The sequence below is a fragment of the Equus asinus genome, chromosome 9, assembly GCF_041296235.1.
Source record: "Equus asinus isolate D_3611 breed Donkey chromosome 9, EquAss-T2T_v2, whole genome shotgun sequence".
Lineage (NCBI taxonomy): Eukaryota > Metazoa > Chordata > Mammalia > Perissodactyla > Equidae > Equus > Equus asinus.
Window position 1 is genome coordinate 74,730,914 of NC_091798.1, and position 26,637 is coordinate 74,757,550.

The 26,637-nt window shown below is 38.1% G+C and overlaps 1 protein-coding gene across 1 annotated transcript; it reads left to right on the forward strand.

Moving 5' to 3' along the window:
- Positions 1 to 5,274: 5,274 nt before the first annotated feature.
- On the forward strand, positions 5,275 to 24,788 carry RIOK2 (RIO kinase 2). The gene is made up of 11 exons (XM_014867195.3): positions 5,275 to 5,398; positions 5,678 to 5,899; positions 9,224 to 9,362; positions 10,103 to 10,219; positions 12,155 to 12,330; positions 14,858 to 14,946; positions 17,100 to 17,291; positions 17,992 to 18,084; positions 18,858 to 19,382; positions 20,906 to 21,002; positions 24,502 to 24,788. Exons 2-11 carry the CDS (start codon positions 5,834 to 5,836, stop codon positions 24,664 to 24,666), a joined length of 1,659 nt encoding a protein of 552 aa, XP_014722681.3. The 5' UTR covers positions 5,275 to 5,398; positions 5,678 to 5,833; the 3' UTR covers positions 24,667 to 24,788.
- Positions 24,789 to 26,637: the final 1,849 nt, after the last annotated feature.

Consider the following 26,637-nt stretch of genomic DNA (forward strand, 5'->3'; position numbering starts at 1 on the left):
TTTTTGTTGCTCTAACCTTAGTAGTGGCAGTTGTGGTGCCTTAGTATTCTCCTTTCCCCTTCTCAGTCTTCTAGTTAGCTTTATGCCAAATTCCTAATTCTTAATATTAAATTCTCTGTTTAAGCAACTAATATGGTTTCTGTCCCTGACTGGACCCAGCCTGACTGATCACCTGTCCAGTAGTTCCTAAGGTGAACGGTGCTATCAAAATCACCAAGGTCTTGGGGGGTACAGTTTGAAAAGGCATATCTAATACTCTCAATTTTCTATTCGCAAAACGAAAATACTATTTTCAAAAAACAAATCTTAACCAAATATTCTTGGTTCCCAGGGATACACCAGAAGAGCATGATTCTCAACTAGAATGGAATGAAGGTTATGAGGCCTGAGAGGGGACTTAAGTTGACAAAAGATTTAGAAACACCAATTCAAGTCCTACCCTTTCATAGCATAAATAAAGAACTTAAGATCCAAGAGACCTATAAGCTGCTTGAGGAAAGGACTTGAGTTTTGTCTACCAAAATGTGTTGTATAGTAAACATTCAAAATAAAAACTTGTATGAACGAGAGAAGTTAAGAGTTGACCCAAGGTCAAAAAACTGGTGAGTGGCAAAATTAAGCCAACGACCTATCTCTCAGTTGGAGGTCTTATACTGACTATCCCATTTTTACGGCAGGGTCCCATTAACACTAAGTTGAGGGCCCAGAAAAATGTTAATGAAGGCTGAGTTCCCCAGGAAGCAGACCGTGTACCCTATTCGCAGTATTAATTGGGAGTGCTCTTATGGTCAACCCCTGGAGGAAAACAGAGAAAGAAACAGGATTAAGCAAAGAAAGAGGTTGAACTGTGACACAGTAGCAAAGGAGGCCTCAGTTGATTCTAGGGAGTTCTAAAGATAGGATGATCCTTCAGAGTTATGCTGAGTTTGGGCAAAGAGGTTGAGCCATTAGACGTTCATGTCCACTCATTGGATCTGGGCAAACCCAAAAAGGAAGTGTGACCTTGAGTGAGGTGGCTACATTCAGTCTATGCAATCCAAGTGGAGGCTGACAGCCGAGTACTTTCTGCGGGCAGCACTCCCAGTATCTGGAGGAGTAAGGCCTTCATTCTGAAGGGGAATGGCTGGGTGGTACATCACAGTGTCCACCACAGTCCAATCTTTGTGCTGCTTGGAGCCACTTCTTTGTTTAAGGTCTGGAAGCAGCTCCTTCAGGATTCCAGTGAGCCTCTCTTCCTGGGGGAATCTTAGAAGAGGAAGGAAATGGGGAAAACCCCATCATTGCAGCTAGTCTTGGGCTATAAGTGATATTCATCATTACCCTTCATTTACTATCCATTCTGGATTCCTCTCACCCTTAGCTGGCACAAATGCTAATCTCCATGACTTATCTGATGACGGTGTAATTCAGATCCTCATCCCAAGGTCTGTATGCCCTCTTATGTCATGTCTCCTCGAAACAAGTGGTCTGAAGAGCAGGTAGCAGCCACAGTTCATTGCTCAATTGAACTCTGATTGTGACCCTTGGTGGAAATATTTCCTTTGAAAACCAAAATTTCCAAACTCTCAGAGCCCAGAGTTACTGAGACAGAAATTTCATAAGTGGATTATTGAGAACGACAGCAGGTGGAGCGAATACTATTTCCACCCCTTGATTCTTCGACCCATGTATTCTACCTGTTCGGGACCATATATAAGTTATTGATCTCTCAGAGGATGGCCACCCAAAATCACAGGATATTACCTCTGAGCTGACACTTCAGCCGTGCCTCCAACAGCTGTTCCTTCAATAGACTTTCCCATCATTCTATCAATCCAGCAGTTTCTGAATGGTGTGGTATGTGATATGAGCGGGGATCCCACAGTCATCCGCATACTGCTATATCTCCTCTGCAGTAAAGTACAATCCTGTGCTGTTAGAGCAAACATTCTGTAAGCCTTATAATCCTGGTGCAAGCTGAGACCTTGCAGCTAAGAAAGGCAAATCCATGCCCACATCTATTACTATCATATATATCTCTGGCTCTGGCCCTTTTATGGTAGAAGGGGCCCAATGTAGTCAATTTGACAGCAAGTGACTAATTAATCTCTTCAAGTGATGGTATCATACTGGCAACTCAGTCAGCATTGGTGTCTACTGGAGGCCAACTAAGTGTTCAGGAAGCTCGTTTAGCCCTGGAATTTGGAGCCCACGTTGTCAGGCCCATTCATGGCCTCCTCCCTCCCTGCTACTATCACTAATTCATTTGTGTACCAATTGTGGCTTCATTAGGGTGGCAGGTTGCAATGACAAAGGCTGGCTTTTGCCAACTGACAAGGTTTTAGTCTACCCAGTTGTTTAGTGCCTTTTCTGTGTTAGATACTTTCTGGTGGGTATTAATATGCAATCCAAAGATCCTCACACTTCTTATCCACTCCCATATCCATTCTCATACCTCTATCTCAGAATTCCTTGTCCCTAATATAACCATTTTTCTCCTTCCAGGCCCTGGAGCAACCACCCAAGCTATTCATCCCTGCCCCTGAATCCATGTATATTCTAACCTTGGGCTATTTCTCCTGCTGCACAAAGTGGAGGACCAGGTGCACCTCCCAAGGCTCTGCCCATTGGAAGGATATTCTCTGATCACTTCTCTTTCAAGGCCACCCAAGTGGGGGAAGGGTTCAACCACAATACCAAACTGACTCATCATGAACCAAATGTGGGCTTTTTTTCCTTTGCTAGCTGATCATAAGAGATCAACCACGGTAGTACGAGCTGAAGAAGAGGCATCTGGACAGCAGTAGTGAATGACATGGAGTCCAGGGTACCTACTCACGCAGCTTGTTTGTACCCTCTGTTTCTGCTTGTGTTCAGTCCCGAATGCACCACTTGCACATTATGATGGATTGTTGCTAAACTTGTCCAACCTTATAACATGGTTGATCCGACGGAAACCAGTCCACAAAAGACAGTTGTGGCTACAGTACCACTTGGTACCTCAGTGCCTGGTTCTTCATCTCTCTCAGGGATCTGCACCATGCCAGGAGCTGTTTTTCAAAAAGGTGTATCATTTTCTGCTGCATATTCTGCCATGCTCCAGAACTCCACAAGTCTGCATTGTGAGTCTTTCATCGGAACTTGCCATAAACTCCACATATCCTTATAGTCCATATCATGTCTTTTCCCACCACTGATATCTCTAATACTCAAATGTATGGCATTATATGCTATGTACAGTAAAGTCAACTACAATTTTTCCGAGTTTTAGCTGGTATCATATCTTAAACACAAATATATCATTTTTCTTTTTCTTGACTCTAAACTTTTTTATTCAATCTCTTTGTTCAAATTTTTCCATAATTCATCTAATTTATGGGCTAGTGGAGGAGGTTAAAAAGAGGATAGAATCATTAAAGAAAAAGGGCTACAGAAGATTAGAAGAGGGAGAATTTACTTTCCTTTGGGATTGTGATAGGTTGAATAATGTCCCCACCCCCCCCACCCCCGCAAAATATATCCATGTTATAATCCTTAGAACCTATGAATTTACTCTCTAAGGCAAAAGAAAAAAGAAAAAGACTTTGCAGATGTGATCAAGGATCTGGATGAGCCCCAAATGCAATCACATATATTTTTATAAGATAGAGACAGAGGGAGAAACAGACAGAAGTGAGAAAGTCAATGTGACCATGGAGGCAGAGACTGGAGTGACACAACCACAAGTCAAGAAATGCCAGCAGTCACCAAATGCTGGCAGAAGCTGGAAGAGGCAAGAAACAGAATGTCCCTTAGAGCCTCCAGAGGGAGCATGGCCTAGAACTGTGAAAGAACAAATTTCTATTGTTTGAAGCCAGCAAGTTTGTGGTAATTCGTTACAGCAGCCCTAGGAAACCAATACAGGGATAATAAAGGCAAGCTTATGGGGTGCATAGAATTTGAAAAATGGTAAGTTGGATTTACATATATGGTGATTGGAAAGAAGAAAAACGAAAAGGCAAGGTGAGCATTACAGATAGAGGGAAAAGGCAGTGAGGCAGGTAATCAAGGGAGTTGTACGAGCAAAAAACAAAGTAGTTCAATCATCCAAGATTATACACTACTTGAGAACAAGTAATAATACCGATTGTTGAAGATCTTGAATGCCAGCCTAAGAAGTTTGAACTTTAATCTGCAGACAGGCAAGATCCTCTGCAGCTTGTGAGGACAAGCTGTGTGTGTGTGTGAAGGGAGTGAGGGTTTGGGAGGAGGAAATAATAATATGATAAATCTTTTGTGTAACTCTGTCATACTATTCTCTAATTTTTTATTTATCTCCTTCTACCACAAGGCTTAAGGTTTGGGATTGAGTTTCCCCAGGACCAAGTAAAAATTCTGGCATATATGTTTGATAAAAAGTAAATGAGTGAATGAAGAATATTGTGCACGTTTTGTTTTAACCATTATTAAGCATAGTATAACAGAGTAGAACAGAATATTGAACAATATTTGAATCACTTTTCGAGGGTCTGATAGATGATTTTATTAATATATATATTAATATTGAAGTATAAGAGATTTGGGCTCAGTGTGATTAACCCCAGGGAATACGCCAGAACCAAGACAGCAATTCTAGCCAAATCCAATCAATTAGTGGTGGTTGTCTGGAGGAGAGTTGAGAAGTAAAGCAAGGTTTGTGCCATAACAGATTAGCAATGCCTGCTACAGAATTGGGTTAGGAGTAGACACCCAAATGACTGTTTCCCACGCCATTCTTGCTCCAGAAGTTAGTCATTTGGTTTCTTGAAAAACTTTTCATTTTTATGTCTTCTTATGAGAAGTACAGAAAGAAAATTTTCATTTCAATGGAAGTTCCATTAGTTGAGCATGGTTAATCAAAGATTACTGCATTCAAGTGAAAAAGAAGCCAAAGGTCGTAGTGTAAAGGGGATAGGGGGTTCTGCTTTCTGTATTCTGTGATTTCAGAGAACTAGGTATTCTGGCTGGAAAGACAGGGCAGATTTAACTGCCTGCCTTCGAACTCCAGTGCATATTTTATGAAAGGGTTAGCTCCGTGTTTGAACAGAGTTTCAGGGCCATTGTGGCTAGCTCTCCTAAAGCCCTTATCGTGCTTCGGCTCTCCATATCCAACCCGCGTATGTCCGCTCCGAACCACCAAAACGCTCACTTTCTTTGGAAAAGCACAGAAGAACGCAACAGCTCCACTCTCCACACATCACCCTAAACCCCACCCCCACGAAGCGCAGGCGCACTCCGGAGTCTCGAGTACAACCTTAAAGCCGTACTGAGCAGGCGCGGGAGAGTTGCCATTAACCACGCCTTCCCCCCTCCGGAGCAGGCGCAGTTAGGAGAGGGACTGCTTGTGTGACTACGGTTGTTTTTGTCTTTAACGGCTGTGATTGTCGGGAGTCGCGCTCAGGTTCACTTTCCCCCTCTCTTGTTGGAGTTCATATTGCCTAAAGTAGGAGTTGCTGTTTGGGGTTAAAACTTGATCAAAGTTATCACTTCTCAGAGGCGGGTCGCGTCGTTTAAGCAGCCAGTCTTGACAGATACGAAAAATTCAATGACATGTTGTAGCGAATGCTTAGAGTCCGCCAACTCAGTCACACGACAAAATCACTTTACAAAAAAATACTCTGCTTTTTTCTATACTATACGCTTCATAAAACTCACAAGATATTTTATTTTCCCATGGCAGTGAGAATAGCACTTCTGCTTACGACAAGGACCTGCAGTCAGGAGCCGCGCATGCGCGAGCCACCAGCGCTTCTGGGACACGTGAGAGGCTGGGCCGGGACCTGATCTGCGCTCTGGGTGGTGGTGGAGGGGCTTCTGGGCTCCGGGCGCGGCCGCCATGGGGAAGGTGAACGTGGCCAAGTTGCGTTACATGAGTCGGGATGACTTCAGGGTCCTGACCGCGGTGAGTACTTCGTCGCCCCCTCTGTCCTCTGTCCTTTCCCACCGCGCGTCCTCTTCCTGTTTCTCCAAGTTTGCCGGGAGCCGAGCGCGCTCTGGGCCCCGAGCGCGGCCGCCCGAGCCTGGAAGGAGGGGAGCACATGGAGAGTGGGGTTTTTCAGAAGCCTTTGTTCGGAAGCTGTCATCTTCCCCCAGACACAGCAAAGGCCCCTCTTCTGATCATTTCCTCCCCTTGTGCCCCCGTTCCTTGTGCTCCAGAGCGCCGCTCGCATCTCTGCGGCCTGGGCAGCGTCGCAGACCGGGCTCCGAGCCGCTGAGAGGGCGGAGGCTCCCGAGGAGCATTGGTGGCCTTGAATTCCCCACTCACAGACCCAGTCACACAGCATTCCTGCAGTTTCATTCAATCCACACCTTGTCGGGGGTTAGTAGCCGTTTTAGGGACTTGAGCAGGGTACAAGACAGACAAGGCGGGGGAGACATTACCATCAAGTAAACGAGTAAATAAAGAAGATGATGATATCAGGCAGTAAGTACTGTGAAGATGATAAAGAGGAAGAGAAGCGGATAACGAACTAGAAACGATGTGCATGGTGGGGCCGGGGGCATGAATGCTATCTTTAAATTATGTAGTCGGAGAAGATGGCCAGAGTACAAGGATCTTGTCTGTTTACTGTTATAACGAAAATGTTGAGGCCTATTTTAAAGGTTCCTGGCACTTGGTAGGCACTGAATACATATTTGCTAAGTAAAAGACAGAATGGGGGGAGAATAATAGGAGGTAAATGAGAAGGAGCCTGCCCACTGAAGTCCTTGGAAAGAGTTGGAGGCAGAGGAAACAGCAGTAGTAAGTGCAAAGGCCCTGAGACAGGAACAGTTTTTGAAAGAACAGTGTGGCTGGAATACAGTGAGCAAGAAACCAAATGGTTGGAGATGTAACTGGAAAAGGTGAGAACCAGGTCATGTGCAGTACATCCTTGCAGGCTTGGTAAAGAGTTTGAAATGTATTCTAAACACAGGGGAGCCACTGAGTGTTTTTAAGCAGGGAAGTGACAGAAACTAACTTTATGGTCGTAGTCTTATGGCACAAAGATCAACACACAGATTAAGCATTTGTAGAATAAAACTATAAATTGATTTAGGAGCTATTATGTTTTCCTTAAATAGGCAGTACTTAAGGATTAACCTATCAACTGCAAATTCAGCATGAAATTTGGAAGACACTTTTTCTTTCTCCTCTGATTCAGTTCAGCTAGACTTTCTCGAAATACCTACTGTTACTTCTGAAAGGTATCTTTCTTCTCTGCTTCCTCGGCACATTCACTCATCCCTTGATGCCTTTGACAGAAGTAGGGAAGCCAAGAGAAAGAATGGTAGAGGCTGGGAGAGACAGAACAAAGCATGGAAGATGAGTTAAGTTGAAAGTGTGAGGTTTGGGTTGGGACATCAAAAAGATGCCAAAGTTATCTTCCAAACCTTTGTCTCTGAAATATTTAAGTTCTTTTTTGAAACTTACCAAGGAATGACCTACTCATTAAAAAGAGTGTTTCCATCTCAGTTGAGTCTGCCCAGCCTTGGTATCGATGGGCACCTCTCCCTGACCCCTTCTTCCCTTTCCTTCTCTGATGCCTCCCAGATCAATAATCATGCTTTGACCGGCTGCCCTTACCTTTCAGTATGAAGTTCCCCCCAAATTCTGTCTGTCAGCCCTCCTTTTTCTTCCATTACTTCTTGCTTGATGATCACATCCACTTCATGGCTTCATCTCTTCCCTCTATCACATAGCTGACAATTTTTTCTTTCTAATTGTGACTTCATTCCTGAGTATAGATCTGCCTTTCCAGTTTTCCTTAAATGTCTTCATTTGAAGGACCTTCCATCACCTCAGACTCAGTGTGCTCAAGTCGAATTCCCTCGCTCCTTTCCCAAACTCCATTAAGATAATATATGTAATAGAACATATATAATATATATAAAATATATATATAATAGAATAATTATTGTGTATTATTATATATATTATTATTTTAAAACCTGCTCTTCGTCTTCACTTCAGCTTTAACTCTTCACTCTCTCTGCCCTCCCATATCACTGCCAGTCCCTCCCATACTGTTTTCTAAAGATCTTTAATTTCTTCCTCCCGTTACCACCACCTCTTCCCTCTTCTGGTTTCCGTTTCTTCTGGCCTGAACTGTCATCTGCCTCCCCCCACGTCACCTCCAGTTTTTGCCTTCTCTAAACCACTTTGCGTATTCCTGCGAGATTAATGTCCTTAAAACAACCTGTGTTCATATAGCCCCCTTGCCTAAACATCTTCAAGGGTTTTGTACTGTCCTCAGTATAAAATTTAAAACTCATTGGTCTGTATTTCAAGGCCTTCCATATCTTACTCAGAAGCGTTTTCGAGCCTTCTTTTCACGAACTCTGCATGCCATCCCATCTGAGCTACCACTGTACTAGCTGCTCATGTGCTCTGTACTTTCTTACATATGTGCCATGCCCAAATCTTTTTTGGTCTTTCCCTGATCCCTTGTCTACTTTTTCTGTATTCCTCTATCTCTCAGTCAGTCCGAAGTGCCACTCCTTCATTAAAACTGATCCCTCAGCTAGAAGTATTCTTGTTTTGCCCTGAGCCACCTATTTTTTTAGCACCTATTTCTTTTTTTTCTTTTTCCTGTGAGGAAGATTGGCCCTGAGCTAACATCTGTTGCCAGTCTTCCTCTATTTTACATGGGATTTCATGGCTTGACAGGCAGTGCTAGGTCCACGCCCAGAATCTGAACCTGCGAGCTGCTGAAGCAGACTGCACAAACTTAACCACTACACCACCAGGCCAGCCCCTATCATTTCTTATCTTCTACTAGAATTAGATGTGTACATTCTCATTTCCACAATAAGACAGTAAATTCTCCAGAGGTAGAGAGTATTTTTACTTTTTTTTTAAGTCTCCGCAATGCCAACATATAGTACTTTGTCAGTAAATACCTTGTAATAAATACCTAGAGTATCTGTTTTTTAAAGACAAATATTTAGTAGATGTCAATAAATATTTTCGTATGTACCACCTGTCAGTAACTATGTTAAGCACTCACAAGTCTCACCCTTTGAAGTGCATGTAGTTTAGTAGAGAGACAGAATATGAGTATCAAATGTGATTACATATCAAATTGTCATTAAAAATATGTCCAGAGAAGGTAGTAATTATGTCTTAGAATCGGTTGGGCAACTATGTGGTCAGCAAAGTGTGAAGGAGAAGGTAATTTCTTAGCAGGGTCTTATAGACCACAGCTGTGTGTTGATTGTGATTACATAATGATGCCTTTGATTGCAGGTTGAGATGGGCATGAAGAACCATGAGATAGTGCCCTGCAGTTTGGTTGCGTCCATAGCCAGCCTTAAACATGGTGGCTGCAATAAAGTGTTAAGAGAATTAGTGAAACATAAGCTCATAGCTTGGGAGCGTACCAAAAGTAAGTATTTGTGGTATCATTGGTGGGTTTTGATGCAACTGGCAGCCCCCAGAGTCAATTTTCCAGAAGGCAGGAAGTGGAAGTTGCCCGACCAGGAAAGTTCTAGACCTGGAACTGACACAGCAGAGCAGTCACAGAGCCAACGCAGATCACAGAGGTGGGGCAGTGGCCCCCCTCCGCAGAGGGGATTAGCAAGCTCTAACCGCAGAAGAGCAAGTAGGGTAGAGATACCTTTCCTGTGTCTTCGGAAAATACAATCTGCCCCTGGACGCGAGAGCTTTACTTCTCAGGTCACCAGAGGTGAGGGATGAGTTTCTTTTTTTCAACCTATCACAGGTCCATACTTTTATAAAATATCAATAAAAAAGTAATTACTAGAAAAATGAAAAAAACCCTGATAAACAAAATATAGGCAGAAATTCCTTACTATTGGAATAAAGTAACAAAATATAGTTAAAATAACGGGCAAATTGATATAAAAATTTTGTAGTTTAGCCACTTCATTTCAGTTTTTCTGTCTTGTCACAAACTGGTAACAAACATTTATAGACTGGTATTAGTCAGTGGGGTCACACCTCGAGTAACATGCTCTAGGGAAGAAATACAAATTAGAGGAAGAAATGTCAGACTTGTAAGACTGGGTAGCTAGTCTTTTTCCATCTAAGACTTCCCATGACTTGAGCTGATGTGGTTTGGTGGTACAATGTAACTAAGGGTTTTTCTCATTCGTTTTTGTCTAGCTGTCCAGGGCTATCGGTTGACAAATGCAGGCTATGATTACCTGGCTTTGAAAACACTTTCTTCTAGACAGGTAGTTGAGTCTGTCGGAAACCAGATGGGTGTTGGCAAAGAATCTGGTAAGTGCTAACAGTACTATTCAACGCATTTTCTTTCTTTTAGTTTATATTTCCCCTTGAGAAAGCATTCATCGTTTAATTTTTCCAACTATACAGTAAATTGAAAAGTTGCTTGGAAGCAATACATGTTATGAAATTGCCATTTAAGTTTAGGAGATAATTGTTTTTTCGTAAGTCTATCACTGAAAATTCAGTATACTGAGAAATTAATTTCCCTCTGATAGCTGAAAGCTTTGGCAAACTTTTTATTTGCTCTTATTTTACATCTGATAAATTTGACATTAGTAATAGTTAAAATGTCTAATACAAAGAAGTATTAGAAAACACTGAATATCTAAAAACCACAAACACATTTTTCCATCACAGCAGTATGATCAAGTCAAGATTAGATATGTATAGAACACAGGAAAAAACATTGTCAAATAGCATTGAGCAAATAATCTTCTATGTGGAAGACAGAAATAAAGAACAGGACATGATTTTCTCTCTGCCGTGCCCTCTGATACTCTGCTTTTATTTTATATAGTTTATCCTATGTAGTTACATTATTTATCTAAACTGAAGAAGTACAATTAAAATTGGAAGTAATAGAATTATTAGGAAGCCTACCCCAGAGGAGGTTGCTGTGGTCCTTCATATGGTTTGTGTGTCTTTTGTATTAATATCCATTAATATGATGTATATTTAATAACTAATGTAGGAGTGCTAAATACACCTCTCTGTGTGTAAAGTGTATAAAATGAGGGAATGAAATGCCTTTTGAAATATGCTCCCTCTTAATTTTTTTATGTCCAATTTTTTTCAATTTAAAAAAAATGGCTATTTTTATTTTCAAGAACTTCATTGCATGCAAAACGATAAATAGTATAAAAGAGAGTACAGTAAAAAGTAAATCTTACTCCTAACCCAGATGTCAATCTCCTGTTACTACTTCCCAAAGCTATCACTATTTACTGATGTCTTACATATCCTTCTATTCTATGTGAATACAAGTATATCATGTACTGAGGATATATGTATATACATTCACATATTTTTTTAATCACCAGTGAAAGCAAACAGTACTTAGTATTCTACACCTTGATTTTTTTCCCCTTGATGCATCCCTGATACCATTTCATAGGAGCAGGTATGTCTTTCTCATAGTTGCAGAGTATTACATTGTATTGATGCTCTGTAATTGATTTTACCAGTCCCAGTTGTTGTGGACATTTAAGTTACTTCCATTCTGTTTCTGTAAGTAGTGATGAGGTGAACATCCTTGTGCAGATGCCTCTGTGGCAGATGTGCAAAAAGAAAATGATAAATGCATTCTTAGAAATTAAATTATTACAGCAAAAATTGTATGCATTTAAAATTTTGATATTACCAAATTTCCCTCCAAAAAGTTTGCACCAATTTATAATCCCACCAAAGTGAGAGAGAGAGGCTGATTATCAATAGAAATGTAGTGATTAAAATTTCTCATGAATAATTAGAATGTGTTCTCGTGTCAATATTACAAGCAGCAACTTGTTTTGATGGTTGGAATACTGTTTCATTCTGATTATTATCCAACAACTGAGTGTTTTCATTGAGGCCATTGAAGAATTGAACTTCATGTTGTTGGAAAGGAAGATAGTATCAAATCACTTCTCATACGCACAGGACACCAGGGAACAGCTAGATGTTTCCCCACTAAATTGTGTTGAGCATTGCGCACTTTGGGGAGCGATAACCTATATTGCATCCCTAGTTTCTTTTGTAGTAGATATTAATGCATGTCATCCTAACTTTTTGGATTGTAATTAAAATAAAGCATTTTGCTGAATGGTAAGTGTTCCTGGTTATTAGGAAACAAAATTTGATACAAATAAAATCAGACAAAGTTGGAATTGTTTTTCAGTTTTTGGGAATAAAAGTATAATAATGATCCTTTTAAAATCTGGGCTCTAGATATTTACATTGTTGCAAATGAAGAAGGGCAGCAGTTTGCATTGAAGCTTCACAGACTGGGAAGAACCTCCTTTCGAAATCTGAAGAACAAGCGTGATTACCATAAACACAGGCGTAACATGTCGTGGCTTTATTTATCTCGTCTCTCTGCCATGAAAGAATTTGCCTACATGAAGGTATTTTTAAAATAATTCTACATTTTTTAACCAAATAATACAAGTAGCAGAAAGGCTGTAGTGCCAAGCATCAGTCTGTTGCCCCACATCTCCCTACCCCCAATCCCAATCCTTAGACTTTTAACTCTCGATTATTTCTGTTATTTGTTTTTATGGTGATTTCCTTCTATGTGAAGGTTTTTTAATTGTTATAAATAAAGGCAACATGTATTCTGCAATATTAATAAGATAGAGTAGCCTGAAATAATTACTGATGTAATTGCTTTACAAATGTGTATGTGTGAATGTTTATTCAATGTATATAACTATACATATGCCTATCTGTAATTGAAAACAGTAGATAATTACCATCTGTAGAAACTTTAGTGTCTCAGATAAGTTGACTCGTATTTTTCTTTCACATAATGGAAGAAATGTCAGTTTATAAATTTGTATTTATATTAGAAACGGTAAAACTGTTTAGTTTTTGACCATTCACCTTCAAAATTGAGTTCAGCATAGATTTGTTAAATATCTTTAATAGGAACCAAATTAACTTCAATAATATTTAAATTGAACAAAAAATAACATTGCTTTTTTATTCTCTCCATAGGATTTATTTGTTATAACTTCATTTTTTTTTATTTGAATTATTGAAAGTCGCTCCAGTGTATAACCAGTCGTTTCTTGGGAGTTTCAGTGTGGTATTCTTTGAGTAGGTTATTTTAATTCATGTGCTTAACTTTTTAGTGATCATGGGGGAAGAATTCTCGAAGCAGTCCAAATAAGTGATATTGATGCTATGCGTGTTATGTATTTCTTGTCTTATACTGATGGTTTGTATCCTATGATAGTCAGTCAGTAAGAAGGCAGTTTGGTAGGGATTGTTACACATTTTCCCAAAACTGTATCAGGTGTTTTCTCAGGGCATTTATATGAAAGTACAGGAATAGAACCTGGTTGTGCATAAATATGCTCCTTAAATACATTGATATTTTCCTAAGAGAGAATAAGATTGAGCTATAGCTTAAGGGCTAAGCTATGGCACAAGGGCTAGACCACTATGACAGTAGTTAGGGTTATCATATGCTATTGACCTGCCAACGCATGTTCAAAATCACTTACATTGAAAAATATCTTAAAGCCGAGCAAACAGAAATCTTTGGAGAGTGGGAGGTAGTTCAGTTCCTGTCCAAAGAAGATGGGAAGTAGACAGCCTTTTAAAATTAACCCTGTTAGTGAGTATATATTGAGTATCAGCTGTGCATCTACCACTGTATTAAGCACTGGCATAGGGTAGGGTGAAGGGGTGGATACCAGAGGAATGACAATGCAGTCTGTGTCTTAAAGTTGGGAAGATAACACAAGCACACATAAAACAAAGAAGAGTTTAAAAATCAAATTATATGTTGAGTTTAGAGAAATTTCTATAGAGTAGAATGGTTGATGAAGGAGATTTCACCAAGTGAGTGGGAGTAAGTAGAGTCATAAAGTGTGCGTATGATTTGGCTGTGAGAAGAAGACAGTAAGACAGTGTACTTTGCAGGGGAGCCAGTATGGGCAAAGACATGAATCTGGGGGTGAGCCCTGTGTCTATAGGTGACAGTCACCTCAGTACTTATTGGAGAGAGTATTGAGAGAACTAGGAATGGATAAGTGGATTACAGAGTTTTGAAGACTAGGAAAAGTTGTCCAGACTAAAATTAATATTTACGGCCATTGTAGATTTCTTTAAATGGAGCATTGGCATAGCATTTTAGTTTGATATTGTCACACTAATAAAGGGTAATGTGGTGGCAAAAAGCTGGAACTGGTGTTAGAGTACTCAGGTATAAATGACAGTGCCTACTTAGAAATGGTAGCATTCCAAATGGCAGAGGGCATAAATCTAAGATACTTTGAAGGAAGTAATAAGAGGACTTTATAAGCAATAGGGAAGAAAAAGTTAAGCATAGAGAAAAAGATTTATGGATGATCTGAAGTGACATTTGACTCAGGTTACTACAGTGTGTGTATTTGTCACATAATAGATTTATATCATATATTTTAGTTTGAAGAAAAAGCCCAGTGCTCTATAAACCAAAATGCCTAATCTATTGGAATATTTCATTTTCTAATATGGCAGAAGGCAGAGTATTTCTTAAATCACAGTTTATTTCCATTTGAATTTTTTAAGCACACTCCAATAAATGGTGAAACTTAGAACATAGACGAGGATATATCCTGAGAGACTGTAAGCTTCTTGAAGGCAGAGACTTTCTTACACTCATTTTTGTAACCCCAGAACAGTATGTATAACATTTAATAAATATTTAGTAAATGAATGTTTGGTGAAACAAGTGAATTAAACTGGTTTAAAGTTTTGTTTTTGTGTATAGCTCATTCTATGCAGTGCATAAGCCATAATGTAAATAATCATGTATTAACTGTAATTTTGTAAAAGCTTGTATGTTCTTTTTCTGGTTGTGGTCAGGTACATTTACTTTTATTGTTCCCCTAAAAATTAATGACCTTTTCATCAGTTTATACCTGTTTCGCTATATTTTAGGCATTGTATGAGAGGAAATTTCCAGTTCCAAAGCCAATTGATTATAATCGCCATGCAGTAGTCATGGAACTCATAAATGGCTATCCTCTGTAAGTATTTATTATTCTTGAAACCATGGGTCCTAATAAATAAATGAAGGTTCAGTTTTTAAAAGTAAAAATTTTTTTAATTAAATAGAATATTGCTTCTAAGAGGTTCGAAACTAACATAAAGCAGTAGACTCAAAGGCAAATTGAAAATTCAATTTCATTCTGACATCATGGATTTTGTAATCTCTGTGATTCATTCAGCAAATATTTGTTAGCAGTTTAATACCTGCCATGCACTGTTCTAGGCTCAGCAGTAGACAAAACAAAGTCCCTGCCCTCGTAGAGCTTACATTCTGGTGGAAGGAGACGTGCAATAAATAGCTAAACAAGGAAATAGATATCAGATGGCAGTAAATGCTGTGGATAAAAATAACGCAGGGTAAGGGAGACCAGAAGTACTGAGGTGAGTATAGGAGGCTGCTACTTTATATGGGATAGTCAGGACAAGTCACATTTATAAGGTGATTTTTTAGCAGAATCCTGAAAGAAGTGAGAGGAAACCATGCAGATATCTAAGGGAACATTCCAGGCAGAGGGAACAGCAAGTGCATAAATCCTGGGATGGGAGCATGCCCACATGTTCAGAAAACAGTGAGGAGGCCAGTGTGGCTGGAGCTGAGTGAAATAGGGGAGAAATTGTAAGTGAAGTGATCGGAGAGGCAGCAGGGGACCATGTCAGTTAGGGTTTGTAGGCCACTGCAAGGGCTTTTTAATTTTTTTTAATTGAAATATATTTGCCATATAACATTGTGTAAATTTAAGGTGTACAACATGTTGATTGGATACATTTATATATTGTAATGTGATTGCCATTGTAGCAGTAATTAACACAAGGACTTTTTTATTTTGATTGAGATAGGAAGCCATTGGAGGATTTTGAACTAAGAGACATGATCTGACTGATGTTTTAATAGGATCCTTCTGGCTGCTGTATTGAGAATGGACTGAAAGGAGACAAGGACAGAATTAGGGAGGCAAATTAGGAGATTACTGCAATAATCCAGGCAAGAGATGATGATAGTTTAGATCAGAGTGGTAGATGTGAAGATTTTGAAAAGTGGTCAGATTCTAGATATGTACTACAGGTAGAGCCAACATGATTTGTTTGGAATTGGATATTGATATGAAGGAAGGGGCGAATCAAGGATAATGCCGCAGTTTGGGACCTGAATGACGAATTAATTGGCAGGGTAAAGTTGCCATTTACAGAGAGGAAAGTACCACAGGAAGAGCATTTGGAGTTAGAGGGGCAGAATCAGAGGTTCAGTGTGGGACAAGGTAAGTTTGAGTTGCCTAGGGATTTGGAGAAGAAATCTAGATTGAATTCAGTGTATATATGGTCTTTGAAGACATAAGCCTGGATGAGATCACCAAGAATGATTCTAAATAAGACAAGAGGTCCTAGGATTAACCTTTGAGGAGCTCCAAAATTTAAAAGTCAGGAAGAAGATGAAAAACTAGCAAAAAAAACCTAAGAAAGAGTGATCAGTGTGGAAAGAGGATAGCCTGAAGAGTTGGTGTACCAAGAGTCAAGTGAAGGGAGTGTTTTAAGAAGAGGGAAGAAGTTAACTGACAGACCAGAGAGGATGAAGACCAAGAGTTGACCATTGGTTTTAGCAACGTGGAAGTCACTGGTAGTCTTGACAGGAGCTATTTCATTGGAACAAGGTGGCTGGAAGCCTGTTGAAATGGGTTCATTACAGTGGGAGGAAAAAAATTGGAGAAAGCACACGTAGAGGACTTTGGCTGTAAAGAAGATGAAAGAAAGGATGTAGTGGAAAGGATACAGAAGTGAGGCAGGGTGTGGCTTTTTTTTGGTTAGATTTTTAATGAGATGTTACATCGTATCTATATTCTGATGAGTGTGAAGGGAAAACTAGGGAGACAAGGAGTGGAAATAATATATATTTACACACGCTTTCACTAAAATCGTAAGTGGAAATAATATATATTTACACACGCTTTCACTAAAATCGTAAGTGGAAATAATATATATTTACACACACTGTCATTAAAATCGTAAGTGGAAATAATGTATATTTACACACGCTGTCATTAAAATCGTAAGTGGAAATAATGTATATTTACACACGCTTTCATTAAAATCATAAGTGAGTACAAATAACCTATTTTCATACTTAAAATACTTTCAGATGTCAGATACACCATGTTGAAGATCCTGCATCAGTATATGATGAAGCTATGGAACTAATTGTCAGACTTGCAAATCATGGACTGATTCATGGAGATTTCAATGAATTCAATCTCATTTTGGATAAAGATGACCACATCACCATGATTGATTTTCCACAAATGGTTTCAACTTCTCATCCCAATGCCGAATGGTATATGCTGAAATTGATTCTGGATGTGGATGTGTTTATGTGTGATGCAATCATTTTTTACTTATAATTTTTCAATTTTGTGATACTGTCAGTTGGGTCAATAACTGGTTTAAGGCGGCTGATGTTAATAGTCTAAAAATTTGGTTTTTTATTAAAGGATGTCAAACTACTGTTTTCCCCCTAAGAGAATCGTTCTTATTCCTCATTTTTAGAGGGGAAAAAATACTCTTTGATCCAATTTTTGAAACCTATTCATTAAGCTTATTCTGTGTATTAGAAATCTGAAGAAGCTGCTTGCTTTTATAAACCATCAAAAGAATTGGAATTACTCTTGTAATCTGACAGGCTTTCAAAAGTTGAACTTTCATACTCATGGACCCTTTTATTCAAACAAACTTTTAGGCGTGGAGGCTCAATTTTTAAAACACATAAAAGCCTGCTCAGAAGTAGGGACACGGAGATGGAAACCCTAGAACCCCATCCTCTCTGCCTTTCCCTTTTTCTCTCGGCTCCACGGTTGCCTCCAAGAGAGTTTGACCAAGCATAGCTCGATAATCCCTGATGGCCTTAATGAGACGTCCTTTTCTCTTTCATATGAGGAGTGTAAGTGTCATAACAAATAATAAGGATGCTGTCATTGGCTAATAAGGAAAAAGATGAGCAACAAAGGCTACATCAAAACTCATTCTTGTTTTTGCAGGTATTTTGACAGAGATGTTAAATGCATTAGAGATTTCTTCATGAAACGTTTCAGCTATGAAAGTGAGCTTTATCCATCCTTTAGTGATGTCAGGTTTGTATTCTGCCTTGCCTAAAATGATAGAACTCTGTTTAAATACCTAATTTATTTAGTTCTAAGTTAACACTTCCATCTAAAAAGTTTCCAAATAGTGACCTTTGACACATTATTATAATTGCTAAGTATCATTGCTGCGTAGTATATGAATGAAACTTAAAAGCCAGAAAATATCTGCCTTTTATCCATTATGGCAAAGTTACTGAATTTGGGGGAAGAATATACCTAATTTCTTACAAATTCAAGAACTTTTATTCAATATAGGATGCTATGTGAATAACCCATTTGTAAGAAATCAAGCCAAATGTTTATCAGAGTTTGTGTTTTTCCTTTATTCAGAACAAGAGCCATCTTTGATTGATTTATGGAACATAACTATATGTACATTCTCAAAGCCAAATTTTCTCATTTGTTTTATATACTTAGTTAAGGTGTTGTTTTCTGATTTGGGATGATTGGCATAACTCAAAAGAAGTCATCTTTGGCCTTCTTTATTAAATTTATTAAGTCAATAAATATCAACTGAAGTTTTTTAACCTACAAATACATGTTGCTTTTCACAGTCATCATTTGTGAATGACCACCAGCATATATGTCTTTTAAATTTGTATATTTAAGTAATTTGAGTCTTACATTTTAAGCAAAGAAAAATATGTAAAATGTATAAACTATTAAATTTATTTGAGAATCATAATTTATCAGAATAATAAATATTTATTTGTGTCAGATGGATTCTTTCCTCTCTGAATGCTGGCTTTTTTTTGTGCTAGGAGGGAGGACTGTCTTGATGGAGAGGTTTCTGCCAGCGGCTACACCAAGGAGATGCAGGCAGATGATGAACTGCTTCATCCACTAGGTCCGGATGATAAAAATACTGAAACAGAGGAGAGATCTGAATGCTCATCTTCTGATGAAGAGGTGTCAGAAAAAGCAAAGGTTTGCAGATCAGAAAATGAAAGTGAACGGAACTCTGGAGATGAATTAGTTGACTGCTGTTGCAGATCAGCTGGAGACCTTGAACAAATAAAGGAAGACAATTTGTCAGAGGGCAGTGCTGATGCACACAATTTTGAAATGACTGAACTCAGTCAAGCTTTAGAAGAAATAAAAGGGCAGGTTGTTGAAAACAATTCTGTAACTGAGTTTTCTGGGGAGACAAACAGAACTGAAAATGACACCAGGCAAGACAGTAAGACAGGTCGCGGAGGAGTGCCCACAGGCTCTGTAGAGGGTGAAGATGAGTGCCCTCTTCTGATTGCCTTGTCGTCGTTGAACAGAGGCTTCAGGCCTTTCAGGTATGGATTTCTCTTGATTGATTTTTGGCTTTAATCGGGAGACCTATACTTTCTTGGATTCTGGTAAATGAATGTTTTTTTTAAAATGATGTGACAGCTGTATTCTGTACCTTTATGTGTAAAATGAAAGCAGATAACCCTTTTGTGGTATTCAGATTATCCTCTACAATTGACCTGATCCTAGACAGCCTATTGATTCAGTTTTAAGCAGTTCTGCCTTAAAATACAAACTGATTACTTTTAAAGAATTAATACAGATCTCTTGATAAATTGATCAGATTTTAGGTGGATGAATTGTTTGTATATTTTCTTAATTGTACATCTGATGTATGTTTGATTGTGTATAGTCTGGTAAACATGCAGTAAATATGCTCTCTTCATGAAATATCTACTTAAAGTGAATTTTCCCCGGTACTTCGAACCTTCTGTCCTTATTTGTTCATGCACAGTTAAAATTATATAGTGTTATGCTCTTATTTTTCTTTTAAGAATTTTTTTTCTTGCAAATATTAATGAACCAGCCTCAACTTAGATTAGCCAAAGATCTAAAATTTAATTTTTAGATTTTGGATTGTTTATCCAGAATCAAACAACTATGGTTTAATGAAATAATAGTTTTATTTGTTTTGAAATAGTAATATGGCAGTTAAAGCAAATCAACAGTATATTATCAGGCATTTCTCAATACATGTTCAGGCTTACATCCTAAGGCTTCCTTTATAAATCTTTAGAGTTTTATTGTGAAGCAAAACATGAGAATTTTGTTCCTTTTCCATATAACTCTATATTGAGACATAGGGCAATTACCACTTGAATAATAAACCTGTAAAATTAAGGGTGGCAGTGGCTTAGGATTTTGAGTAAGTAATAGAAGAAAATCTACATAGGTTAAATGGTCTTCTAAGCACAGAATTTGTTCTTACTCTGAACACGGGCAAAATTTTTATTATTCAAAGCAGGAACATAAGATAACATGTTGCTAAAAAATATAGATTGTTAGGAATTAATATTGTCTGAGTTTCTTATACATTGTATACGCTAAAACTTTGAGCAATGTGTGAAACAAGTTAGACAGTTTCCATCCTTGCAGTTTTTTCTGCCTTACCAAAGCAGAATTTACAGAGTGTTTTCTCTGTTCCTCTGACAATCTACTTTTGTTTGGGAAGATGACAAGCAAGTATCCCAAGGTTTTAGATTGTAAGAGGCAACTTTCTATATATAGTAAAGTGAAAGTGGAGGAAAGGATTAGTGGAAAAGAGACATGAATTGTGGGGAAGTGATAAATTTTGATGGCCAAAACATTCTACCATTTTGAAATTTTGATAGTGACTATCAGAATGCTGAAAAATGAAAATTGTTGCTATATTGGGCTGAATTACCTTCTCACAAATTTTAAATATAGTGAACTGTCTGAGGTGTTTTATCTCTTTAAGTTTTACTATCATGTAGGGAATGATATAAATTAGTCAAGCGTAACTAACTAAAAAAAATAGCTAAAAATTGTGATTTTCTTTTAATTTTAGAGATGAAGAAAATATTGAAGATATTAAGCAACATAGAACAAGAACACTGAGCGTTACTTCTGCGGGCAGTGTTGTAAGCTGTTCAACAATTCCACCGGTAACTATTTAGTCACCGTTTTCCAAATATTTATTAGGTCAGTCCTGTGGACAGATTCCTGAGCCAAGGCGCTGTGAGGATTACGTGATGTGCGAGATAGCCTCAACCGTTTGGACCTCATGTTCATAGTATAGAATTAGAACAAGTACAGATTTAGTAGTCTAGGAGAGCGGGTTCACTTCAGCTGGAGTTATCAGAGCTTTTGGGAAAGGGCAGCATGTAAACCGGCTTAAACTTGAAGGATAAAATCATGGAAATTTAGGTCTAGGGGGAACTGTAGATTCTCATATGGTCTAGTCTCTGCATTCTAACAATGAGGAAATTGAGGCCCAGATAGGGTACGTGACGCTCAGTTACCTGGCACTGCAGCTGAAGTGTCAAGATGCATCGGCTTCACTAGTCTTATATTTTATAAGAGAAAAATGGGTAATTTCTAAATTTTCTATCTCGGGTTTTTGTGGGACGTTTAGCAGCCATGTCCAAAAGAATTTCAAAGGGGCATTTTCTGGACCGGATAATAGTAGTCCAGTTCCTGCTGAGGAGTTTTTCTGCCTCTTGGCCTTCTCACCATAATGTAGCACACTTTTAGTAGCTCTGGGACCTTTACTTGATAATAGAAACATTTAGAGCTTGTCAGACTAAAATAAAAGAGTGGAATTCTAGAAATGTATTGGTTTTATGTACTCTTTTCTGTTGGCCTCATAATTTACCTGGTTTTTTGAACGTATGATTTTAAATCTATGACATCTTTGAAATATCTATTAATTATATTAAAACATAAAATCTACCTTTAAGTATTATATCACCTGTCTTTATTAAGAATTTCTCACACTTTATGATTGCCTGTCCACTCTTAGCTTTGGTATTTTCTATACTTATTGAGATTTATTACCCTTCTTGCCTGGTTTCTCAGATTCAAAATGTAAGTGCTTTTATATCTAATTACAGTGGTGTAAAATTGGCAGTTGCCTATAAAGAAAAGTTAGATTGATAATTCATGCTACCTCCTTAAATTCTCAGTTATGCTCTCTTCTGTATATAAAGATGATGGCTCTCATGTTGTCTTTAGTTTTTGACTTTATGCCATTTCCCTTATAGCTCACAGCATGAACGTACAGTTCATGGGATCAAGCCTATAGTGAATTGCATCATGAAATACAGATTTGCCTTCTAAGGGGAAAAAAGTTCTCTTTAGCTTAACTTGATTAGCAAAGTTTCCATTACTGGGAACAAATTGATCATCTTAATTCTATATTCTTTTGGAAATCCAGTTACAGTTTTCATTGAGGTCACTTTCATTTTGTTAGAAGGTCAGGAGAAAACAGTTACCTCCATTAATTTGAGGATTGTTGTTTTGGTGTCTGTGCAAAGGTAAAAGATTTTGTTCTTTGAAATTAGAATTGTAAGATTTGTTTTCCTCAAAAGACTTTTTTAGTTCCCTATTTATTGGCAAGTTATTGCCATTTTTGAACCCTGTTCTTTCTAGTATGTCACAGAATGAAATTGTAATTAAACGTTAAGGTGTATTGCTGTTTAATAAATATGTGGCCACCGTCAGTGACAACAAACAACAAAATTGTGATTTTTGTTAATTTTTTTATTATGCCCTGAAATAATGCACACCTATTTTAATTCACTTCATCATTTAAAAAAATTACTAAATGAGATTTTTCTCCCACTTTTTTTAACACGAGTAAAATTAACCTTGTAGGATTTGTAAATTGTCCAAGATTAAGGGGAGGTACATGCATAGTAATCCATTATCTCCTTGTTTTCTTTGGCTACTTGACATGATTTTCTCTCAGTCTCATCAAAGTAAAGAACCAAAGGACAATTCAGTCAGAATATATAAAAGAAATTGATTTTTTTCTTGGAAGCATTCTGGAGGCCTCCGTCTGAACTCCTCTAGTTTAAACGCACTGCGTGCTCTCTGTTGTCTTCCTGGGACTTTTCATCTCTTATCTCTTGGGTGCCATCTCTTCTTACCTAGTTTACTTCTTTCGTTGGCAGTATAGCTTCCACTAGTTATTTGAGTGAATTGGTGGGGGGGCTTTTTGTTACTAAAAATGTCTGGTTATTCTGTCCTCACATTTGATTGGGAGATTAAGTATTAGAGTTGTGGTTTGGAAATAATTTTCCTTCAGAATTCTGAAGGTATTGCTCCATTGATCTTTGTTGTGGTTGAGAAGATGCTGTTTGGATTCAGGATTCTGGTTCTCCTGCTGGAGTGGGGAGGCTGTGATAGTTGCCTGGCTTCCTGGCATAGGGAAGGGCCCTGGAAGCCTTTCATTCTTGTTTTAAGCTTTCAGCCAATCCTACTGCTTTCAGCTCTGAAACTTCTGAAAGACCAGGTCCTTCTAAGTCTCTAGTCTTTCTGGGTGGGGGGCCTGCATCTCACGGGGTGTCAGCCTCTGCAGGAACTTGAGTTCTGATTCTTCCACTCTTTCCCCCTCTCTTCTCTCACCTCTCCTCCCGGTGAGAATGGTGAGACTAAAGAGGGATAACTTGTTAAAGCCTGTTAATTGAATATGGTCTGCTTAACTACGTAAAATAATCCAAAGTTTGATTTAACTCCTCTGATCCAAAGTCTTATATTACACAATACGATCCAGGAAACAGTGTGTCCGGCAGACGAGTTCTTCTAGCCCCTTTTTACCTCTCAAATCCACTATTCTTTCATTTTTTAACTTGACAGATTTTTAGTAAATGGTTCTTTGTGCCTAGCGTAAAGTGGGGCATATTAAGAAGAGACCCTTGCTTCAACCCTTGCAGTGTTTATCTTTTCCAAGGAGACAAGTTAGATGATGCAACGTTATATACGGTTAAATAACAGGCCATATAGTGCTTCAGAGAAAGAAAAGATTATTGTAGACAGAATATTTAGATTTTTTATTCATCTAAGTTATGTGTGACATTGACAGCGTGTGTCTTAAGTGATAAGAAGTAATTTGAATTTATGCTTATTTATTATGAGAAAGCATTCTACATCTCCCAAAAACTGTATGAAGACTTTTCCATGGGTAACTGCGCCATCAGGCCGTTTCTATACCTGAAGCTATGAAGACACCCTTGGATATATTTTGACTAGTAGTGAGTGCTTTCAAACATGAGCTTCCGCCACAAAGCCATACCTGCTTTTACCTAGAAAGCAGAGGAACAAGCAGTTTTTAGCTTGTGGTTTTTCGGGGCGTTTTTTTTTTCAGTTTTCCTGATGGACACTAGGTGGCACTATGGTGACTTGTTATTCAAAGAATTGTGACTATACACTACTTTTTGCTATAATCTGTATTTCTTTTAGGAATTTATTTCTTCTATGTTATAACAATTTGGTGTTTTATTGTTGTTTCATAGAGCACTATCAGTGTTTGGAATTTTAAAAATTCGTGCTCTTAACAGAAATTTGAAAAATATTAGTAATATAAATCTTTGTTTTATTGAATGTTTACTCCTTATCAAAATGGTCAATTATCAGTGATAATAATTCATTAAATCTTTCCAGGAACTGGTGAAGCAGAAGGTGAAACGTCAATTGACAAAACAGCAAAAGTCAGCTGTCAGACGTCGATTGCAGAAAGGAGAAGCAAATATATTTACCAAGCAGCGGAGGGAAAACATGCAAAATATTAAATCCAGCTTGGAAGCAGCCAGCTTGTGGGGAGAGTAATATATTTAAGATCTTGAATGTTTTTCAAAAAGTTACAGTGATCCCTTTTAAGGCCACCTTTAGTCTTCTTCGGACGAAGGCAGATATATAAATAGATAAATAAACCTTTTTTTATCTCTGAATTTGACTCATTCAATGCATGTCTTCTAAAAGATAATTACAGTAATTCTGCTAAAGCACTCCAATTTTTCAGGTAATTTAGATGACTGATAAATCTGCCAAAAGCTATTTTGCAAAATAATTAGGGATATTTAAGTATTTTTTTAAATCTATTACTGCTGCTGTTCTCTACCGAAAACCAGTAGATTGCTTGGTTTCAAATCACAGCTTTTCCACTTACCGGTGGAAACAACCTTAGGCGAGTCGTAGTTCTCTCTCCCTATTTCTCTCCTCCACCTCAGTTTTCTTACTGTTAAAATTGGATTTATAACTACTTTGTAGGGTGGTTTTGAGGATTGCAAGACAGTGCACAGAAAGTACTTAGAAGAATGCCTCACATTTTGTAAGCATTCAGTAAAGTGTAGCTACTAGAGTGATAACTATAGTGATGTTTATCTTTCTGAAATTCTTCTAACAACTTGGTGGCGTTTTATTTAACCACTGGAAGAATTCCCTGCCATCTGTTTTTTTAGTCTTTAGTCTGGTTTTGTGGTCTGTGTTAAGGGTGGTTTTATTTTCTGCTTCTTAAATGGTAATGTGGTCATGGGAACAGAATCTTGAGATAGTCCCACCAGTTTTTAGTGTTGCCAGTTTTTACACAGGCCTGAGCAGAGGTTGAAGAGTTAGGGGTCAGGGGAGGTAGAAGATATGAGTGAAATGTTTTTTGTAATATTCTTAGCTGAGTGGGTCCAGAACATGTTTTCACTTCAACATTAACAAATACTGATTGCAGGGAAGAAAGAAAACACATGAGACATGGTTCCTCCCTCAAAGACTCTGTAATCCAGTGAGACGTGAAAATGGGTGCCTAAGTATATGGACCTGGTGATAGTCAAATCTCCCTCGCTCAATAGGCTGGAAGAGTAAGGATATCACCGCTCCGAGAAATGGCCACTAGATGGCAGTGTCACCCCCCAGTCACCAGATAGGATGTCCTTAAATTACTTGCATTTGTGATTATGATCTATCAAAGGAAATAACCACAGATTCTTTTCCAAGATTAAGACAGCAGATTCCCTTTCACCTTTGCAAAATTAATCTGGCTATTACAAGACTTGTCATTATCTAATTCACTTTAATAATACCGATGCAAGAAAATATCAAAGCCAGTTCTCTTGAAAATTACTAATTTGGGAAGTATTTACATAGCTTTGAATTTTAGGTATGTCTTTAAATTCAGGTATTCATTTTTTATAATCTATCTACTTTAAAGCATTTTAATAGTAAAATGTTGAAGGTAGCTTAATAGAATCATAGAATGTTTATTTTGGGAGAGATTTTCTAAGAGTCTCAAGCAAATTAGGAATGAAACTATATGGCTTCATCCTACTCAGCTTTACTCAGTTGACTCAGTCCTCTTTTGGGTGCCTACTACGTTGAAAACTTACTACTGTTTGAGGAGCTTACAAAGCAAATAAACATAGTTCTTATCCTTAATCACCTAAGATGTCCTATGGGTCACAGAACAAATTAGTCAAATGCACAAATCTGAACAAATTATTCAGGGTTTAATCACAAGAATTGTTTTTAAAAGATGCTTTTGAGTAACGATCAATTAGAAATTAGAAAGTTTACCCTGTCAGACAAGATGTACCCCTCACATTTTAAAACATCAATAGTGAACAATGAGCAAAAAACAAAACTTAAGTTTATTACTAATGTAGTGAAGCTGCGTATTGTGATTGTTAACAAAACACTTTGAGTCTGGGAGTTCCTAATTTAAATCCTGTTCTACCACTTCCCAAACCTTCTGTAGCCTCTCTAACCTCACTTTTTTGTAAAAGTGAGGACATTTAATAGTGCCTGTCTCAG